This window comes from Bipolaris sorokiniana, assembly GCF_000338995.1.
Source record: "Bipolaris sorokiniana ND90Pr unplaced genomic scaffold COCSAscaffold_10, whole genome shotgun sequence".
Taxonomy (NCBI): Eukaryota; Fungi; Ascomycota; class Dothideomycetes; order Pleosporales; family Pleosporaceae; genus Bipolaris; species Bipolaris sorokiniana.
In genome coordinates this window covers 1240694-1256182 of record NW_006911904.1, presented here as the reverse complement: position 1 = coordinate 1256182, position 15489 = coordinate 1240694, and the positions used below count along the sequence as shown (strand labels likewise).

Sequence of the window (15489 nt, the reverse complement as noted above, 5' to 3'; positions counted from 1 at the left end):
GTTGGGGCCGCTCCGCAGGTACCAACATGACAACACCACACCCACCTAGTCCGTCAATGCTTTCTCCGAATGCGCGATCGCAAGTACATATGCAATTTATATCGCGACGGTGCCGTAGGCGTGAGCCTTGGCAGAGATTATATCGCCTTGCTGCTACCATCTTTCTAATCTTGTTTTATTTATCCACTGATCGAAATCGGTACAATATACGTGAGGAATACTGGAATACAGAAGATATTCATAGGTTTCGGAGAGAATGGCAACTACTAACACTGCTGCAAGCTACTTTACGCTTAACCCTGGCGGCAGCAATGGAACTACCCACACCAACGGTACTTCCAACATCAACGGCACACCCCACGCCAATGGAACATCTCACACCAACGGTACATCCCGCACGAACGGATCGTCCCACATGAATGGCAAAATATCGAAAAACCTTCCAATCGTGATAGCTGGGGGTGGTTGTGTTGGTCTTTTTCTTGCTCTTCTTCTAGCTCAGTCGGATGTCCCTAACAAAGTCATCGTCATCGAACCCGAGCAACCTGACCCCAGCTCTACACGAGCAATGGCTCATCAACCGCCGACTTACCCCATATTCTCAAAAGTAGAAGGATTACTGCCTGAATTAGTCAAGATTGGAAGTTTGAGCTCGGGATTGTGCTTTCGAAATAGTCTGCAATACGGAAGCAAGATCATTGCTGAAAAGACGTTTGACAACTCAGGGGAGGGGATGAAGGGGAAGGGACAGCTATTATTGCCCCAGGGCAAGTTTCAGCAAGTACTCATGAAAAGATTAGCTGCCTTGGATCAAAAGGCAGAAATTCGACTTGGGGTCAGTGTCACTGGATTAAGACCATCACCGGACAGCGTTGATGTCAAGACGACGCCTACGCCTACCTCTTCGCGCCTTGGGATTGAATGGATAGAAGCAGCATATCTCATCGACGCATCTGGAGCCCACTCTACCATCCGAAAAGAGCTCGGTATCAAGTTAGAAGGCGAGACGCTCGCGGCCCAACTCGTAGCCACAGATCTGTACTTTGACTTCCACAGCCACGGGTTCTACGATGCCAATTTCATCATCGATCCCCAGAGCTATGGCCTCATTGGGCGGATCAGTCATGCAACAGACTCTAAGCCACCTCTATGGCGTGTATCCTATGGTGTGCCTCTGAATACTACAGAAGAAGAGATCAAGAAAGAGATAGACGAAAAGCTTCGTCTCATGCTTCCGAACAGAGGCAGGAACAGCGAAGGAGCCATCGACTACGAAATCACCCGGATAGCACCATACAAAGCGCAACAGCGGCTCGTCGAGTCACTTTACCACGCATCCTCTCACACTTGCCTCGTAGGTGACGCTGCGCATCTAACGAATCCTTACGCTGGCCTCGGTCTTGCGTCCGGCATGGCAGACGCTTCGTCTCTTGCTGAAGTCTTGATTCATATCATGGGCGACAGAGCACTTAACGAAGAGAGACTACTGAAGGCATGGTCGGACGCCAGAAGAGAGAAGTTTCTAAGCGCGATTGATATGCCGTCGAGGATGGCGTACCAGCGCGTCAAGACAGATGTCAGTACCGACGAGAAGATACAGGAGTTCACGAGCAAGGATCCGCTGGTGGGAGCGCTGAAGAAGGGTATGCCCGTCCAGCCACCCAGTTTGGAGACCAAAGTGCAGGAGTTGGAAGGATGGTGACGATGTTGTTGTCGTGATAGTAACGTCTCTCGAAGTGTTATTCATAACCCCTCATTTCGGATTCGTTAGAAATGTAATCCGCAAACCCGCTTCCGAAAACTGTGTTTTCTTACTACTACAACTGTGATTTTTCGTTTTCAAACTCCCTTTTCAGGAGTTTATTCATTACGGTTTTAAACATTAAAGCGAAATTCAAGCATCATAGAAATCATCCAGCGGACACACGCCCTGCGGCATGGCATCGTCGTCAACCACCGAATTAATAAATTGCGTCCACAGATCCGTGTCGCGTGTGAGATCCTGCAGCGTCTGTCCCCGCCGCTCTCTCGCAGACACCTGCTGCTGCTGCTGCGGTGGCGGTGGCAGCGGCGCAGCCGTCCTCGACCTCGGCGCCTCAGAATGCCTAATCATCTTCCTATACGCCAGCTGCGCCAGCGCAACAGGATCCTGATCCGGCGTAAAATACTCAAGATAGTCTTGCAGCTGCGGCACGGGATTGCTCTCGGGATACCCCTCCACACGCCCCGTCGAATGCTGGTTCCACGAGCAAAGCACAGTGTGCAATTGCATTCCCTGGACTATCCTTCTCCACTCGTAGAAGATGACGGGGCGCTGGAGCAAGGAATGGATGACATTGCTGTGGATCCAGTCGGACTCTGTGAGGCCTTGCTTCTCCATGTGCTGCGCGAGGTGGTTGCAGCGTTCGGTCCAGTCGGAGCTGAAGTGGCAGCAGAAGCCGCAGCCCCATCCCGTTCGCGTCATTCGCTCTTTCCGTGCGGAGAGCATGTGCGTTTTCTTGTTCCATTTTGTGGTGCCGCTGCAGGGGGCGCAGCGGTGCGATTGCACGTGGTGTGCGGTAAAGTCTTTTTCCAGAAAGTAGATTGCGGGACAGAGATCGCATTCGAACATTTCTGGGCGTTCTTGGTAGGTTTCTTCATGGCGTTTCCAGTCTGCCTTCTCGACAAAGGGTTTCTTGCAGCTTGTGCAGAAGTACTTGTGGGATTTGGTACAGGTTCGGGATTGTTTGTGGGCGGAGACGCAGGTTTTGAAGTAGTCTTTTTCTTGCACGAGGGGCTTCCTCGATGGTCGGCGCTTTGATGTGATAGAGCTAGTTTCTTCTATGGGGCTTGAGAAGTAAGGGGGCTGGGCTGATGGACCGTGACTTAGCAGATACTCGGTCTGTAGGACGTGTTGGTCCTGACCCATGCCAGATGTGCGGGACCATGAGGAGGATGACGATACTGAATCTCGGAAGGAAAGGTCTGAGAATCCGCTTGTTTGTGACGATCGTAAGCTTGAACCTGCTGAAGAGAAACTTGAGGTGGAGAGGTGCTGCGCATGAGGAAAAGACTGGGGTGGGATATCTGTGTTCGACCAACGGCTATTGTGCTGACCATGGCAACCTATACATGTTGTTAGCCTCATTGGATACGGACACGCTGGAGCGGTTATCGCGTATAGTATACCTGTAGAGCCTTGGTCGTAGCCACGAAACTGCAGCTGTTGATTTTGCAGTTGCGGCCATCTAGGCTGCACACCCTCGAATGAATCCTCTTCAAGACCATTCGTCATATTGTACATGTATTGCGAGCCAGCGCTGAGGTCCCTGTAACCATTCATTATGCTACAGATGAAAAGAAAAAAAAAGTCAAAAAGCGAGATAAGTATGCTGATGCGCGAAGCAGAAAGAAAAACACATTAGGAAATCATCTGCCGCGGTAGAAAAAAAAAGACCTGCATCGTCATTCATATATTAGCCTGCAGCTGTTTGCCGCAGGCAACCAGAATTATAGACCAATTCGTGCTGTCAGAGGCGTGAAGTTCACCTGAAACACGGTGAAGGCCCGCTGACATCTGTTGTTCGGGGGGCCCGTGTTTCAAAACATTCGCCACCGAGGACTCGACACGACCATGATTGGTGAGTTTACGCATGTAGGGAATGAATGCGTGCATGCCTGGATTCCCACCTCGGACGCAGTGTGTTCACCGGTCTAGACGAAGGGAGGCGGTGCAGTTGCGGTTGGTTGTGGGGCTGAAGGCCGAAACACAAACTAGCGAGGGAGGCTGTACGATGGGCCAATGATCAAGATTCAGGCTAGCTACAATCCGTATAAACCTCTGCACCCTGAATATCGACAATCTGCAGCGGAACTCATCTCATAAGTTTTGTTTCTAAAAGCGAAAGAGACCGCTCCGCAGGCTTGGCACAATCAGCCTCATGTCGTCATTCTCATCTCACTGTTGCTGCGTTGTCATTTGTCCAATTTCCCAAGGGTCTTGATATCTTTTCGGCACCAAGGTCGTTCTGACTTGTTCAAAGATCGATTAGGATATTCCCAATCACCCTGCTCCCAAGACTGGCTCCGGCCCCCTGAACCATCAGCCACCTCCATGGTGGAGTACCAGACGAAATGTGCGCGCCAAGAATGTGTCGGTAATCTTCTTCAGCCACACCCATATTCTCCTTATCCAATTCCGTTGATCACTGATCCTGTTTCCATCTTGATGTTGCCGCTCACTCTGGTTCACTTGCTGGTCACAGTGACTGTTCTCATTCTCCGATGTAGTGTACGAGGGTCCATCTTCGAAACTCTCACAACTTTCTCCATCTTCTTGGGGGGTATGAGTGCCATCAAAGTCGGCGAAGTGATCCACGCCATCTTCGTGGGACACCTCAGAAGATGTCCTCATAGATGGCATTGTGGAAAAGGAAGAGCTGCATGAGTGTACCATTGTGTTGTGTTTGTGCGGTGGCTCAGTGTTTCTAGGTATGAATTCGGACGGATTTCGAATTTGAATACAACCACCGTCGAGTTTTGGTGCCGAACCGTTATAGAGAAAGGGTCATGTGGTAAGGTCTGGTTATGTTCAGTAAGAATGCGTGAGTAAGCGCGTCAATGTACAGTGTAAGTCAAGATTATCAGTGAATCACCGCTTGTAGTTTGCTGGTCCTTCTTTTCTAGTGAACCTGCAATGGTACTTCCGTGTGTTCCTTATCAACTTACTGTTTGTCGTTTGGTAAGCTCGTGCTCGCTTTGCGCTCCAATGGGACGCGTCGCTAAATAAGCTTTTGGTTCCGTGGGCACATCAGGGCGTCACGACAGAAGCTTCAGGGCAGTAGCCCGTGAGTCTATTCACCCTTAATACTGAAATTGAGATGGGTATTCAGCTAGCTTCATTTTCAATAGTCTGATCACATGATCAACGAAGAAAAGGGGGTTGACCTGGAAGGCTTCTGGCCTAGGCGGCAGCGATCGAAGTATAGTACATTACATATTCTCTTCTCATGTACAGAGTAGCCCCAGTGATGTATTTAGCTGTGGCAAGGCAATCATCTTCTCGTCCCAAGTTTGTAAGGTAAGAACAGACTGAATCTGTTATACAGATTTGTAATACCACTGCTCATTGCTTGAACATTCGAGGGATTGGCAGGAGCTCGTCCAGTCGCCTGGCTATCGTCGCCAATTCATTATCCCATGAATGAATACACTTCTGCAGGAATGCTGTCCAGTCTTGAATCTTGTGTAACTCTAAGCCAACGAGCGCAGTGTCAAGGGCTGACCGATTCTCATGGGAGAGGCTAGAGTTTGGAAAATCCAGGCTCTTGATCACGCCGTGATGCACCTTGATTTCAACGCCGATATCGTCTTTAGGGTCAAGTATGAGACTAAACGCTGGGGTTTGTGACCACATCCACTCTTCGGACTACGGCTATTAGCACTGAGAACGATGAACCACAAGACTTCTAACATACCTGGAGCTCGTTGTAACCCTTGCGGATATCTGGAATATCTAGAAACTCATCCCCAACGGTCTGTATTGTGCTCGGTGGCCCCAGTCCGGCATACATGAGAGAAAACTCTTCTTGCAGGCGGAGCTGAAACGTCTTGACGTCTAAACCAATATTTGAAACAGGCGAGCTGACACTCTCCACACCTTGAGCGCGAATGACACTCTTAGCTGGAGAGCGGAGGTAGTGTGGTATGATGTGTAGATTCGGGGAGCTCAGCAGGGTGGTCGCGTGATGGAGGGCGCGCTGTCGTGTGAGTTTGTACGCCGAGCCAGAGACCTTGAGGGGACGAGGGAGAGCTCTATTCTGTATGGTATAAGGCGTGCGATGGGTGTCTTCGGGATCAAAAGGTTGCCCATCGTTGCCTTGGCCTTGATCGAGAACGATATCGTGACGCTCATTGACCCTGGCGCGTTGAACACCCAGCTTTCGTAGCGCACGAACAACCATTTCGGCATGCTTATCGCGTGTGAAGTCGGCGCGTGGGCACGTTATGCTCCAATTGAGATTTCCCTCATCGTGGAAAACAGTGCCTCCTCCCGAACGGCGGCGCACAAGATCGACGGTGCCAATGCCTGGGGGCTCGGTATCCTTGGGGTCATGTGTCCCACGAGCAGCATCTAGGATGCCTAGATTGACCTCGGACCATGGGTTCTGGTTGCGCCCGATGACGATGCAGGGTCGGTTCACATAGAGGAAGAGAATAGTGCTGTCTGGCGGGCTTTTGCGTAGGATATGGTCCTCGATGGACAGATTGCAGTAGGGGTCGCTACTGGTGGAGACATAGCTTTGCAGCTTATTGGCAGGGTCGGCGAGAGTGTCTGTAAAGGTCAAGTAGGAGCATTGTTGGAAGCTGCTTAGCCTGTGGTGCGACAGACGGAAAAGACGTGTCTGGCTGATAGGATTGCGCGACGCTCTGTCCACTGAGAGCGAAAAGAAGTTCCGATGAGGGCGGATGACATATCCCGAGAAAATCCTCTGCGCGTAGGAAATAGCGCAACCTCTCGATGGGGCCATGATGATGGAGACGGGGGATACAATGTGACTTTGTCCTGGTGTACCTCGTTAATGAAGTCCTCGCCGCCAGGTGCCTGGATGCGCGTTCAGAACATGCAGCCTGATCGCATCACCTAACATTTTCCAAATATGCTCAAGTTGACAGTTTCTAATTGCACTAGGAATCATCTATTGAAGTCTTATCTTTGGCATTGCTGCCTTTCCTGGCTCACAATAGATTCGCACCCTGTTCCGATAGATCCTGGTCTTTGCATGCCAAGACAACCAGCCACCCTAACCATGAGCGGGAGACCTCCTTGCTCTTCTCCTTATTCACGACACCAACAGCAAATCTTACGGCTCATGAGCAAGGCCATCGTACATGTTTCCGCGATGGTGCTCATGTTACACGCGTTCTCTCTGCACTGTGAACCCTTCATATAGTTCGGCCAGCGACGCGTGCCCGCGTGGCACGCTCATCATCGCGCCACCATCGCACTGCAGCCGCCACTAATACCTACACAGTTCTATCTTGTAGTCAACGTCGGGCGTTACACACTCGTAGTCCTCGGACTTCGTGTGTGGGTTCAGCAGCTCGGGTTTTCCCTCCATCTTTAGATGATTAGCTGCTGAACAAAGGCATCACCCAAGAATAAGGTTTTGCGGTCCGGTGTCTACCATTTGCTTTGCAACTGCTGCTGACCCGTATTTGCAATGCTGTGAGCCTATCTGGCGTCTTTGCCCTGCCATTGCATCCTCTTCTCTTCTGTCCTTTCGGATCAGCGGGGTATTGACGGGCGCACGGCATAGGTGGGATTGACGTTTCGTTTCAGCTCATATATAGTCTATTGATTCTATAGCAATTTGCTTTCTTTGCCAATTTTCTTGTGCCTATTTGCATGCTGAAAAAGCTATATTGGTAGCTTTGTTTGCTTGGACAGTCGAGTGCTTAGCTTTGTGTTGTGAAAGAGATGCTGATTGGCACTGGCCTAAGTACCACAACGTGATCAGTCTTCTCCATGACTAGGCAACCATCTTGTTCAAAACCATCAACCTCATCTTCTACGTAACCAGAAACAGCGCTATCCAGAGCCATGGCCTTCATTTCACGCGAGACATTTTTGAAAGGCTATCTTTTCCCGCTTGGAGCAGTACATGACTTCGAGAATGCTGGTGGAGCGGCTCAGTTGGCCGCCTGTCATCCGAAAGAATGGACGCAAGCGGACAATGTTCTTGACTTCAGTGTTCATCTAAATGAAAGCGATAAGGGTAGCTACGCATTCTATTGTACAACCATCACCTCCGATAAAAAGTTGCTGGCCATCAGCACATCCGCAGAGAAAATATTAGTGTATGACATTGCATCTCAAGAGCTACGAGAGACCCTCGAGGGAACTGGAAAAGTCTACTTTCGACCTTCGGTAAATACTAAGACACACTCTGGGATTGCTGACCAGACTCTCAACAAATATGCTGCACGCCCTGCTGGCTATACCCTTGTAAGCGTCTCGACCACAGGACGAAACAAGGCATCAGCATCCAACCAACTAATTCTCTGGGATTTGGACCAACACGGGCGGATTCTTGACAAAGAAGAAGGGATCGACGCTAACGCTCTTGCCACAAAAGCAATCAATGCGATTGCTCCAGAACTGGAAAAGCGCCATGAATGGACCCAAAACTTTATCCATACTTCCACACTACACACCATGTTTGCGGAGGCGCTGAATCAAGTTGCCACAGACTATCGCACGCGACACAATACCATTTTTGATGACGCACAACTTGGAGGCTTTGGTTCGGTGTCTATGAGTAATGATGGCAGGTTGTTTTTGTACCATTTAAACAACAATCCAACTCAGCAAGGTTCTCGTGAGCCAGAGGAGCTACCACAGGTGGTCGTCTACGATCTGGATGAAGGCATCGAACTCCATCGTCTTGCAGGACACACTGATGCCATCATGTGGTCTGCTATCAGTCCGGACAGCGCCCACATTGCATCTGTATCCTGGGATGGTAGTTTACGCATGTACTCTGTCCTTACTGGAGAGCTTGAGTGGGCTGCCGGATGCTCAAAAGAACAAAGCTGGGCAGGTGCATTCTCTTCAGACTCACGTTTCATTGCCTGGAGCTCCAAATGTGGTCGGGTCGTTCAGTTATATGATGTACCTGATGGAAAGAAGCGCGCCACATTTCCAGTAAAGCTATCGGACTGGTGCAGATCTCTCCAGTGGCATCCTCATAAGACTCAACTTGCTTTTTGCGCTGGCAAAGATGCTTATGTGTGGGATGTCCTCAATGGGCCTGACGGTAAAATGTTACAACACTTTCAGATTGACGAATCCTGCGGCACGGACAGTCGAATGGTCTCCATTCAAGATATTGGTTGGATGGATCAAGAGCCTACGCTGTATCTCGACATCTCAGAGGGAACCAAAATCGTTTACAATACTGAGAGTAACGCCAAAGAGATATTCAGACGACCTGCCGGTGTTGTGACTGGGTACGTTGATGGTGGGATGTATGGAGTCTTCTTGAATGATGCAGGAGATGAGTACTACATCAGCATTGATGGTGATGCAAAGGTGCGATACTGGCGGCGAGGTATTGCTGCCTCTACATCTTGGTGGGAGAAAGATCCTGGCTCTGTAGCCAGTCCGAAGAAGACGTTTCCCGACACTGGAAAGTACGTTAAGATTACCAAATCCGCCAGCAAATCCGCAGAAAAGCAGTAGAAAGAGGGAGATGAATGAGTTGCAACAGGCGTCGGGCTCTCAACTACCGAGGTAATTGCTTAGTGATGGCGTTGACGATGTCATCTGCCTTCCATCCGATCGCGATAGCTGTTTTCATGATCGATTATCAGTTCCTTCACTTCTCCCGTGATAGTTTGTGAGCTTACATTTTCGTCCGAAAAATCCTGATTGTGAAGAAAAAAAACCCAGACCCAGTCAATTGCACCATCATGAGTTCAATTTATCGCGATCCTAAACGCGGTCAATTATGCGGAATTCGGCACAGACACGGTGCTCAATTGGCATGTCTTGAGTAACCACGAGGTCCGAGCCCCGATGCATATAGCACCAGTAAACTCATGCTAATATCCGCGTCAGCGCTATTCCTAAAAGCACAAATCGGATCGTGCACAGGACGCAAGTTTGGGTATGCGGCGGGGGAATCGAAGATGCGCAAGTCATCGTGTTGTGTGTGTGGATGGGGGTGGCGCAAGAGCTGCCACGCGGCTGGCCAGCAAAGGCGTTCCGGACCGTGTAACCGTCCCCGTGCCTCCATCCCAAACCTTTCAGGCTGAACCCCACACCGCCATTCGCTTAGCCCCACGCCGTGCGGCTCACTGTGCTGCTGAGGCCTGTGTATATGAAGTGGCCATGACCGGTGAATGTTCCCTGAAAATCCCTCACTACCTTTTGTTCCCTGTACACGCTGGCCGGGGTTCTGCTTTCGAGGTCTGCTCGAGCTTGCGTTCATTTCTGTCGTACTAAAAGAGTACTGACGAGCTGTGTTCGCTCTTTGATGGTCCCAGTTGACCAGCACCAAAGTCTCATTCTCGTACCGTAGACTGAACTGGCTGCAAAGCTAAGGGCGTTGTGGCTGTTGCGCATTCTCGTCCTGCATCGCACCCGCAATCCACTTGTATTCTGCTGTATCACTAAAACACAGTAAGCTATGCCTCCTACGCCATACCGGCACTTAGATCTTATATAACCAACCAGCCCTTTACGGTACCAAAAGAATACCGTGAACGCTATAGATACCACTCATGCCTGCCCCTTCAGCCATGTTACGACCAACGGAGAATGGCGAGCGATATGAGCTCACCAGTCCAACCGAGATGCCCAAAGCCGGTGCATTTCTTTGGAATCAGCGTATGATGATACAGGTGACTTGTCGTGGATTCGCGACCGCCCAGTACATGCAACCTGAACCCGCCAAATACGCCTATGCACCAAACCTCGAAGCAAAGACGTTTATGCAACCCGAGCAAAATTACTACGCACATCATCCAGGCCGCTTCGTTTACATCAAAGACGAAGAGACTGGCGATCTCTTTTCGGCTCCATATGAGCCAGTAAGGGCAAAGCCAGATCGATTCGTTTTCAATGTTGGCAAGAGTGACATCAAATGGACTGTCGAGAAACTTGGTGTTCGCGTCGAGATGACGTTTCTTCTTCCTACAGATCACGTTGCTGAGCTATGGAGTATCAAAGTCACCAATATCTCCGGTCGTGACCGGAAACTAAGTATTTATCCTTACTTTCCTCTTGGATACATGTCCTGGATGAACCAAGAAGCACAATGGGATGAAAGTGTTGGAGGTATTGTTGGTAGTTGTAAAACGCCATACCAGAAAGCCGAAGATTACCCCAAGACAAAATATCTCAAGGACAAGACGTATTTCCTTTGTGAAACAGTACCAGTAGCATGGGAAGCCAGACAGGAGTCTTTCGAGGGTGAGGGAGGACTACAATCGCCATCATCGATAATGGAGCCGGAACTTTCAAAAAGCGATGCTCGTTACGAAACGCCAACCGCGGCAGTGCAGTATCGAGCTCAACTCAAGGAAAACGAAAGCAAAGACTATCGATTCCTTTTTGGTCCTGCATACGATGAAGCTGAGATCCTCGAGATGCGCAAGACGTATCTCAGTAAGATTGCATTCGCCCAAGCCACCAAAGACTACGAAGACTACATTCAGCGAGGTAGCGGCTGCATTTGTTTGGAGACCCCAGACAAAGATCTTGACAACTTGGTCAACAACTGGCTGCCACGGCAGCTATACTACCACGGCGATGTGAACCGTCTCACAACCGACCCGCAAACGCGAAATTATCTACAAGACAACATGGGCATGAGCTTCATCAAGCCCGAAGTAGCCCGGAAAGCAATTCTGACAGCAGTTGGCCAACAAGAAAAGAACGGCTCTATGCCAGATGGCATCCTGCTAGCCAAGGGCGCAGTCCTCAAATACATCAACCAGATCCCTCACACCGATCACTGCGTCTGGCTTCCAATCGCTCTCGAAATCTACCTGAACGAGACAGGAGACTACACTATCCTGGACGAAAAAGTCAACAGCATGTACGGCGATACATACACCGTTTTCGAACGCTTCAGCCGCGCAATGGACTGGCTCCTCTCCTCCAACGCCCGCGACGACCGCGGTCTCTCCTACATCGCCCAAGGCGACTGGTGTGACCCCATGAACATGGTCGGACCCAAAGGCATCGGCGTCTCGGGCTGGCTCACCGTCGCAACCGCCTACGCCGTGAACCTGTGGGCGCAAATCTGCGAAGACGCCGACAAACCCGACATCGCAAAGAAATACCGCGCTGGCGCCGAGAAAGTCAATCAGTCTGCAAACGAGCATCTCTGGGACGGCGATTGGTACGCGCGCGGTATTACAGATGACAATGTTACGTTTGGTATTAAAGATGACAAGGAAGGCCGCATCTGGTTGAACCCCCAGGCCTGGTCGATTCTCGGGGGTGCGGCGTCAGAGGAGCAGATTGCAAAGATGCTACCGCAGATTGACGAGCAGCTTACTACGCCGTACGGCGTCGTCATGTTCGGTCCGCCGTTCACGGCTATGCGCGAAGATGTCGGCCGTGTAACGCAAAAGTACCCGGGACAGGGTGAGAACGGATCGGTGTATAACCACGCTGCTGCCTTCTACGCTTGGGCACTGTATACCATTGGCGACGTTGATCGCGCGTATAGCACGCTGCGAGCTATGATTCCGGGACCTGACGAAGAAGATTTGATTCGTCGTGGTCAGCTTCCTATTTTCATCCCCAATTACTACCGTGGTGGGTACGGGATTAAGCATCTGGATCGTACGGCGGGGCGCTCGAGTCAGTTGTTCAACACGGGAACTGTGAGCTGGGCGTATCGATGCGTCATTGAGGGGTTGTGTGGCTTGCGGGGTGTCAAGGAGGGATTGAAGATTGATCCCAAGTTTCCGAGTGATTGGGACGAGATGAATGTTAGGAGGCAGTTTAGGGGTGCTGTGTTTAATGTGCAGATTAGGAGGGGGAGTGTGGACAGTGTGAAGGTGACGGTTGATGGGGAGCAGATTGCGGGTAATGTTATTAGGAATGTGGAAAAGGGACGGACGTACACGGTACAGGCTGATGTGCCGAGGGCGAACAAAAAGAAGCATGGGGTTTTGACAAATGGCCATGGGGCGAATGGGACGAATGGAACCAAGTAGAAGCATTTGAGGGATCCATACTTTTTTTTAGATGAGTTGACTAGATTACGTTTTATGAATGACAAAAGTTTGGACATCAAGTGGGATAAGATTAATCATGTTTTGTTCATAGCCATGTCTTACTCACGCACCCATTGGTTGCAAGAAGAACATGGTTATACTATTATCCCACGCACTCTCAGCCACCTCCTCAACGCTCAATCCCTTCAGCCCAGCCACCACAAACGCCACCTTCTCCATACTACAACTCTCATTCCGCTCCTTGACCATATCCCCCAAACTAAACTTATCCTTCTTCTTGCTCCCCCAAGCCCACTTTGTCGCATTCTGCAAGTAAGCCTTCGCAACCTCACTCGACGCCTGAATCTCACCCCACGGCGCATCCGTCTCAATCTGCAGCTTCTCAAGCGGCACATCCCGAATCATCTCCAGACTATCTCTATCCCGGAACGCAAAATTGTTGATACTGACATGCAAGCCCATGCTAACGAGCTTTTGCATCTGCTGCGTAGTCCCCACAAACGAATGCACCAAGCCGGAGCGTAGGGGGAGCTCCTCCCAGTACGACTCGAGGATAGAGATGAAATCTTCAAAGGCAGCGCGACAATGTAGAAACAAGGGTAGTTTCCATCCCGCAGCCACAATCATATCGAGCTGGCGCTTGAACACGCGGATCTGCACATCTTTAGGGGCGGCAGCTAGCTTATCGTAGTCGAGCCCTAGTTCTCCAAAAGCGGCCAGGACGTGCGGCTCTTGCTCCATAATCCGGGAAATGGTTTCGGAAACCGACGCGTAGTATTCCTCGCCACCCTCGTCTGCCTCAACCGCATGGTACGGATGGACACCAATAGTGACTTTGCATTGCTTTGGCCGCTTGCGGGCGATGGCAATGTTGATGGGCACGTCAGCGGCATACATGCCTGTCAACATTACTTTCTCGACTCCAGCGGCTAGAGCGCGGTCCAGGACAGCGTCGAAGTCGGGTTCATGGTATTGCTTGCCACGATAGAATCCAGCAAACTCCTTTGCTGTTGCTGTTACAGCGACCTGTAGGTTGCGTCATTCCGGTTTACTGCTGTCGTGGTTGACGTGGGAAAAGGGAGGTTGGGCATACGTCTGCATATCCGAGTTTTTGTGTAGGTGCAGACGGTGCCTTAGTCGGAAAGCCATCAAGGAGAGATGACATTTTGGCGTCTAGCGATTGGAGAATGGGGTGCTTTCCGGAGATGAAGGATGCCGTGTCGTTGCGGATGCAAATGAGAGAAAGATTTCCGGGATAGAGGGTGCGGCTCGAAGCGTCGGAAGGGGACCTTCCGAGTTCGGAACAATTTCAATTCTGGGCATTTCTTGGCTTTTGAATCACGTCTTCGCGCCGTCTGAAACTGTTTTTTTAGTGGACTTTCTCGATGGCTTCCTGTGGTGTTCCTTGTAATTTCATTATGTAAATGAATGTTGTTGTTAGAGGTGTTGGAAGAATCCATGTATATTGTAACTGAAGGGGCCGGACACCGACTGGGCGCCTAAAGGTGCGGACGACACTCGGTGATAGCATACAATTGGGGTTGGTTTCAAACATGTCCTTGAAGAAGCGAAGTCCATTGCCGTGATAAGGTGTTGGGTTTTGGCTGCAGCAAAGGCACCGGACAATTGGTTACCAAGACTTGGCCTAGAGGGTTCGGCAGATAAGCTGGTGGCTTGCTATGTTCTCTGGTGGAGCAACCAGCAGATATAGTTACCAGTGAATTGACAAAGTGATTTGTAGCTAAAGATTTCCTATCCTCTCTTCAGTGTCGCTCACGGACTGTTAGTACGCAGGTCTGGATACAGTCAGCCGACAACATAGAGTGTCGGAAGGCCTAGACTGCACCTTCCAAAACAAATCCGCAGATCAACCGCGATGATCTTTACCTTGGCTCAATTGCCACTACAAATCAAGGATAGACTATGGCGACTCCATCTACAGGGCCCTCTTCCAGACTCCTTCTACACCGGCCAGAACGAACTCAAACCCCAACCATGGCCATTTGTTTTACGTAGTGCACTACCAGGCTCAGAAGGTAGCCCGCCAAAACATATCATAGGGCCGCCAACAGCGGCGACCCAGTCTACACAGTACACTGCCAAAACAATCTTGGGTCAACCAAAGCGAACGTACTTCAGTTACCTTACAAACTGAGGTCCTTGGGTGTGCCTGGCACAAGGCTTTCATTCTGTTTTATTGTGCAGTATCAAGTCGTTACTGAACAGTCTCAAGACAAAGCGGGTTCAGTCGTGGTTGCGAGTCTTTCCCCTCAGTACAGCTCACATACAATTCTCCGACGTGACGTCGCTATCGTATAACTATGCAAGGACGCGGCTGGGTACCTGATATATATTGGAGTGAGCACCATGAGAAGCAAAGTCAGCATCTCAACTGCCTTAATAGACCATTCCGAAAGAAATGCCAAGTGTGTACCTGGTAAGTGCAAGAGAGCTTGTGATAACGACGACGTCAAGAACCAGGCAACCATTTTCGACGGTAAACCGCATGTGATCAGCGCAGCTCAAGGCTACCCTTACTCCATAGTGGGGCACCATTAAGCATTTGGGAGCTAGTACTACTTAAGCAGGCGTTTGCTAGGCTTGATCACGAGGATGTCGGATGGAATAGGGTCGGTTCACACATCTCCGGGCGTCGTCTTAGCCAAAGCCATGATGCTCTATTTTTTTGGTTCCCCAACACCACAAGTATCTTAATCCGAGTATGTCATCCTAGGGAAAAAACAGGCCGAA

The 15489-nt window shown here is 50.3% G+C and overlaps 8 protein-coding genes across 8 annotated transcripts; 3 read left to right on the top strand and 5 right to left on the bottom strand.

Moving 5' to 3' along the window:
- The first annotated feature begins 103 nt into the window (after positions 1 to 103).
- Positions 104 to 1798, top strand: COCSADRAFT_223369 (uncharacterized protein). Its single transcript, XM_007703809.1, has one exon. The coding sequence runs from the start codon at positions 257 to 259 to the stop codon at positions 1700 to 1702; it is 1446 nt and encodes a 481-aa protein (XP_007701999.1). The 5' UTR covers positions 104 to 256; the 3' UTR covers positions 1703 to 1798.
- Positions 1799 to 1894: 96 nt separating this feature from the next.
- COCSADRAFT_173120 (uncharacterized protein) lies at positions 1895 to 3322 on the bottom strand (the record flags this gene model as incomplete). Its single annotated transcript, XM_007703808.1, has 2 exons — positions 1895 to 3105; positions 3169 to 3322. 2 exons carry the CDS (start codon positions 3320 to 3322, stop codon positions 1895 to 1897), a joined length of 1365 nt encoding a protein of 454 aa, XP_007701998.1.
- A 509-nt stretch (positions 3323 to 3831) lies between these two features.
- On the bottom strand, positions 3832 to 4601 carry COCSADRAFT_38559 (uncharacterized protein). The gene has a single exon (XM_007703455.1). It carries the CDS (start codon positions 4400 to 4402, stop codon positions 4082 to 4084), a length of 321 nt encoding a protein of 106 aa, XP_007701645.1. The 5' UTR covers positions 4403 to 4601; the 3' UTR covers positions 3832 to 4081.
- Positions 4602 to 4916: 315 nt separating this feature from the next.
- On the bottom strand, positions 4917 to 6549 carry COCSADRAFT_201285 (uncharacterized protein). The gene is made up of 2 exons (XM_007703807.1): positions 5457 to 6549; positions 4917 to 5407 (listed from the first exon to the last, which is right to left on the bottom strand). The coding sequence occupies exons 1-2, from the start codon at positions 6507 to 6509 to the stop codon at positions 5105 to 5107; spliced, it is 1356 nt and encodes a 451-aa protein (XP_007701997.1). The 5' UTR covers positions 6510 to 6549; the 3' UTR covers positions 4917 to 5104.
- Positions 6550 to 7541: 992 nt separating this feature from the next.
- On the top strand, positions 7542 to 9411 carry COCSADRAFT_38556 (uncharacterized protein). The gene has a single exon (XM_007703454.1). It carries the CDS (start codon positions 7583 to 7585, stop codon positions 9221 to 9223), a length of 1641 nt encoding a protein of 546 aa, XP_007701644.1. The 5' UTR covers positions 7542 to 7582; the 3' UTR covers positions 9224 to 9411.
- Positions 9412 to 10284: 873 nt separating this feature from the next.
- On the top strand, positions 10285 to 12717 carry COCSADRAFT_94488 (glycoside hydrolase family 94 protein; the record flags this gene model as incomplete). Its single annotated transcript, XM_007703806.1, has 1 exon — positions 10285 to 12717. One exon carries the CDS (start codon positions 10285 to 10287, stop codon positions 12715 to 12717), a length of 2433 nt encoding a protein of 810 aa, XP_007701996.1.
- Positions 12718 to 12840: 123 nt separating this feature from the next.
- COCSADRAFT_146707 (uncharacterized protein) lies at positions 12841 to 14224 on the bottom strand (the record flags this gene model as incomplete). Its single annotated transcript, XM_007703805.1, has 2 exons — positions 13832 to 14224; positions 12841 to 13764 (listed from the first exon to the last, which is right to left on the bottom strand). The coding sequence occupies exons 1-2, from the start codon at positions 13901 to 13903 to the stop codon at positions 12841 to 12843; spliced, it is 996 nt and encodes a 331-aa protein (XP_007701995.1). The 5' UTR covers positions 13904 to 14224.
- Positions 14225 to 14951: 727 nt separating this feature from the next.
- Positions 14952 to 15285, bottom strand: COCSADRAFT_223312 (uncharacterized protein). The gene has a single exon (XM_007703804.1). It carries the CDS (start codon positions 15225 to 15227, stop codon positions 15009 to 15011), a length of 219 nt encoding a protein of 72 aa, XP_007701994.1. The 5' UTR covers positions 15228 to 15285; the 3' UTR covers positions 14952 to 15008.
- Between the last annotated feature and the right edge of the window lie 204 nt (positions 15286 to 15489).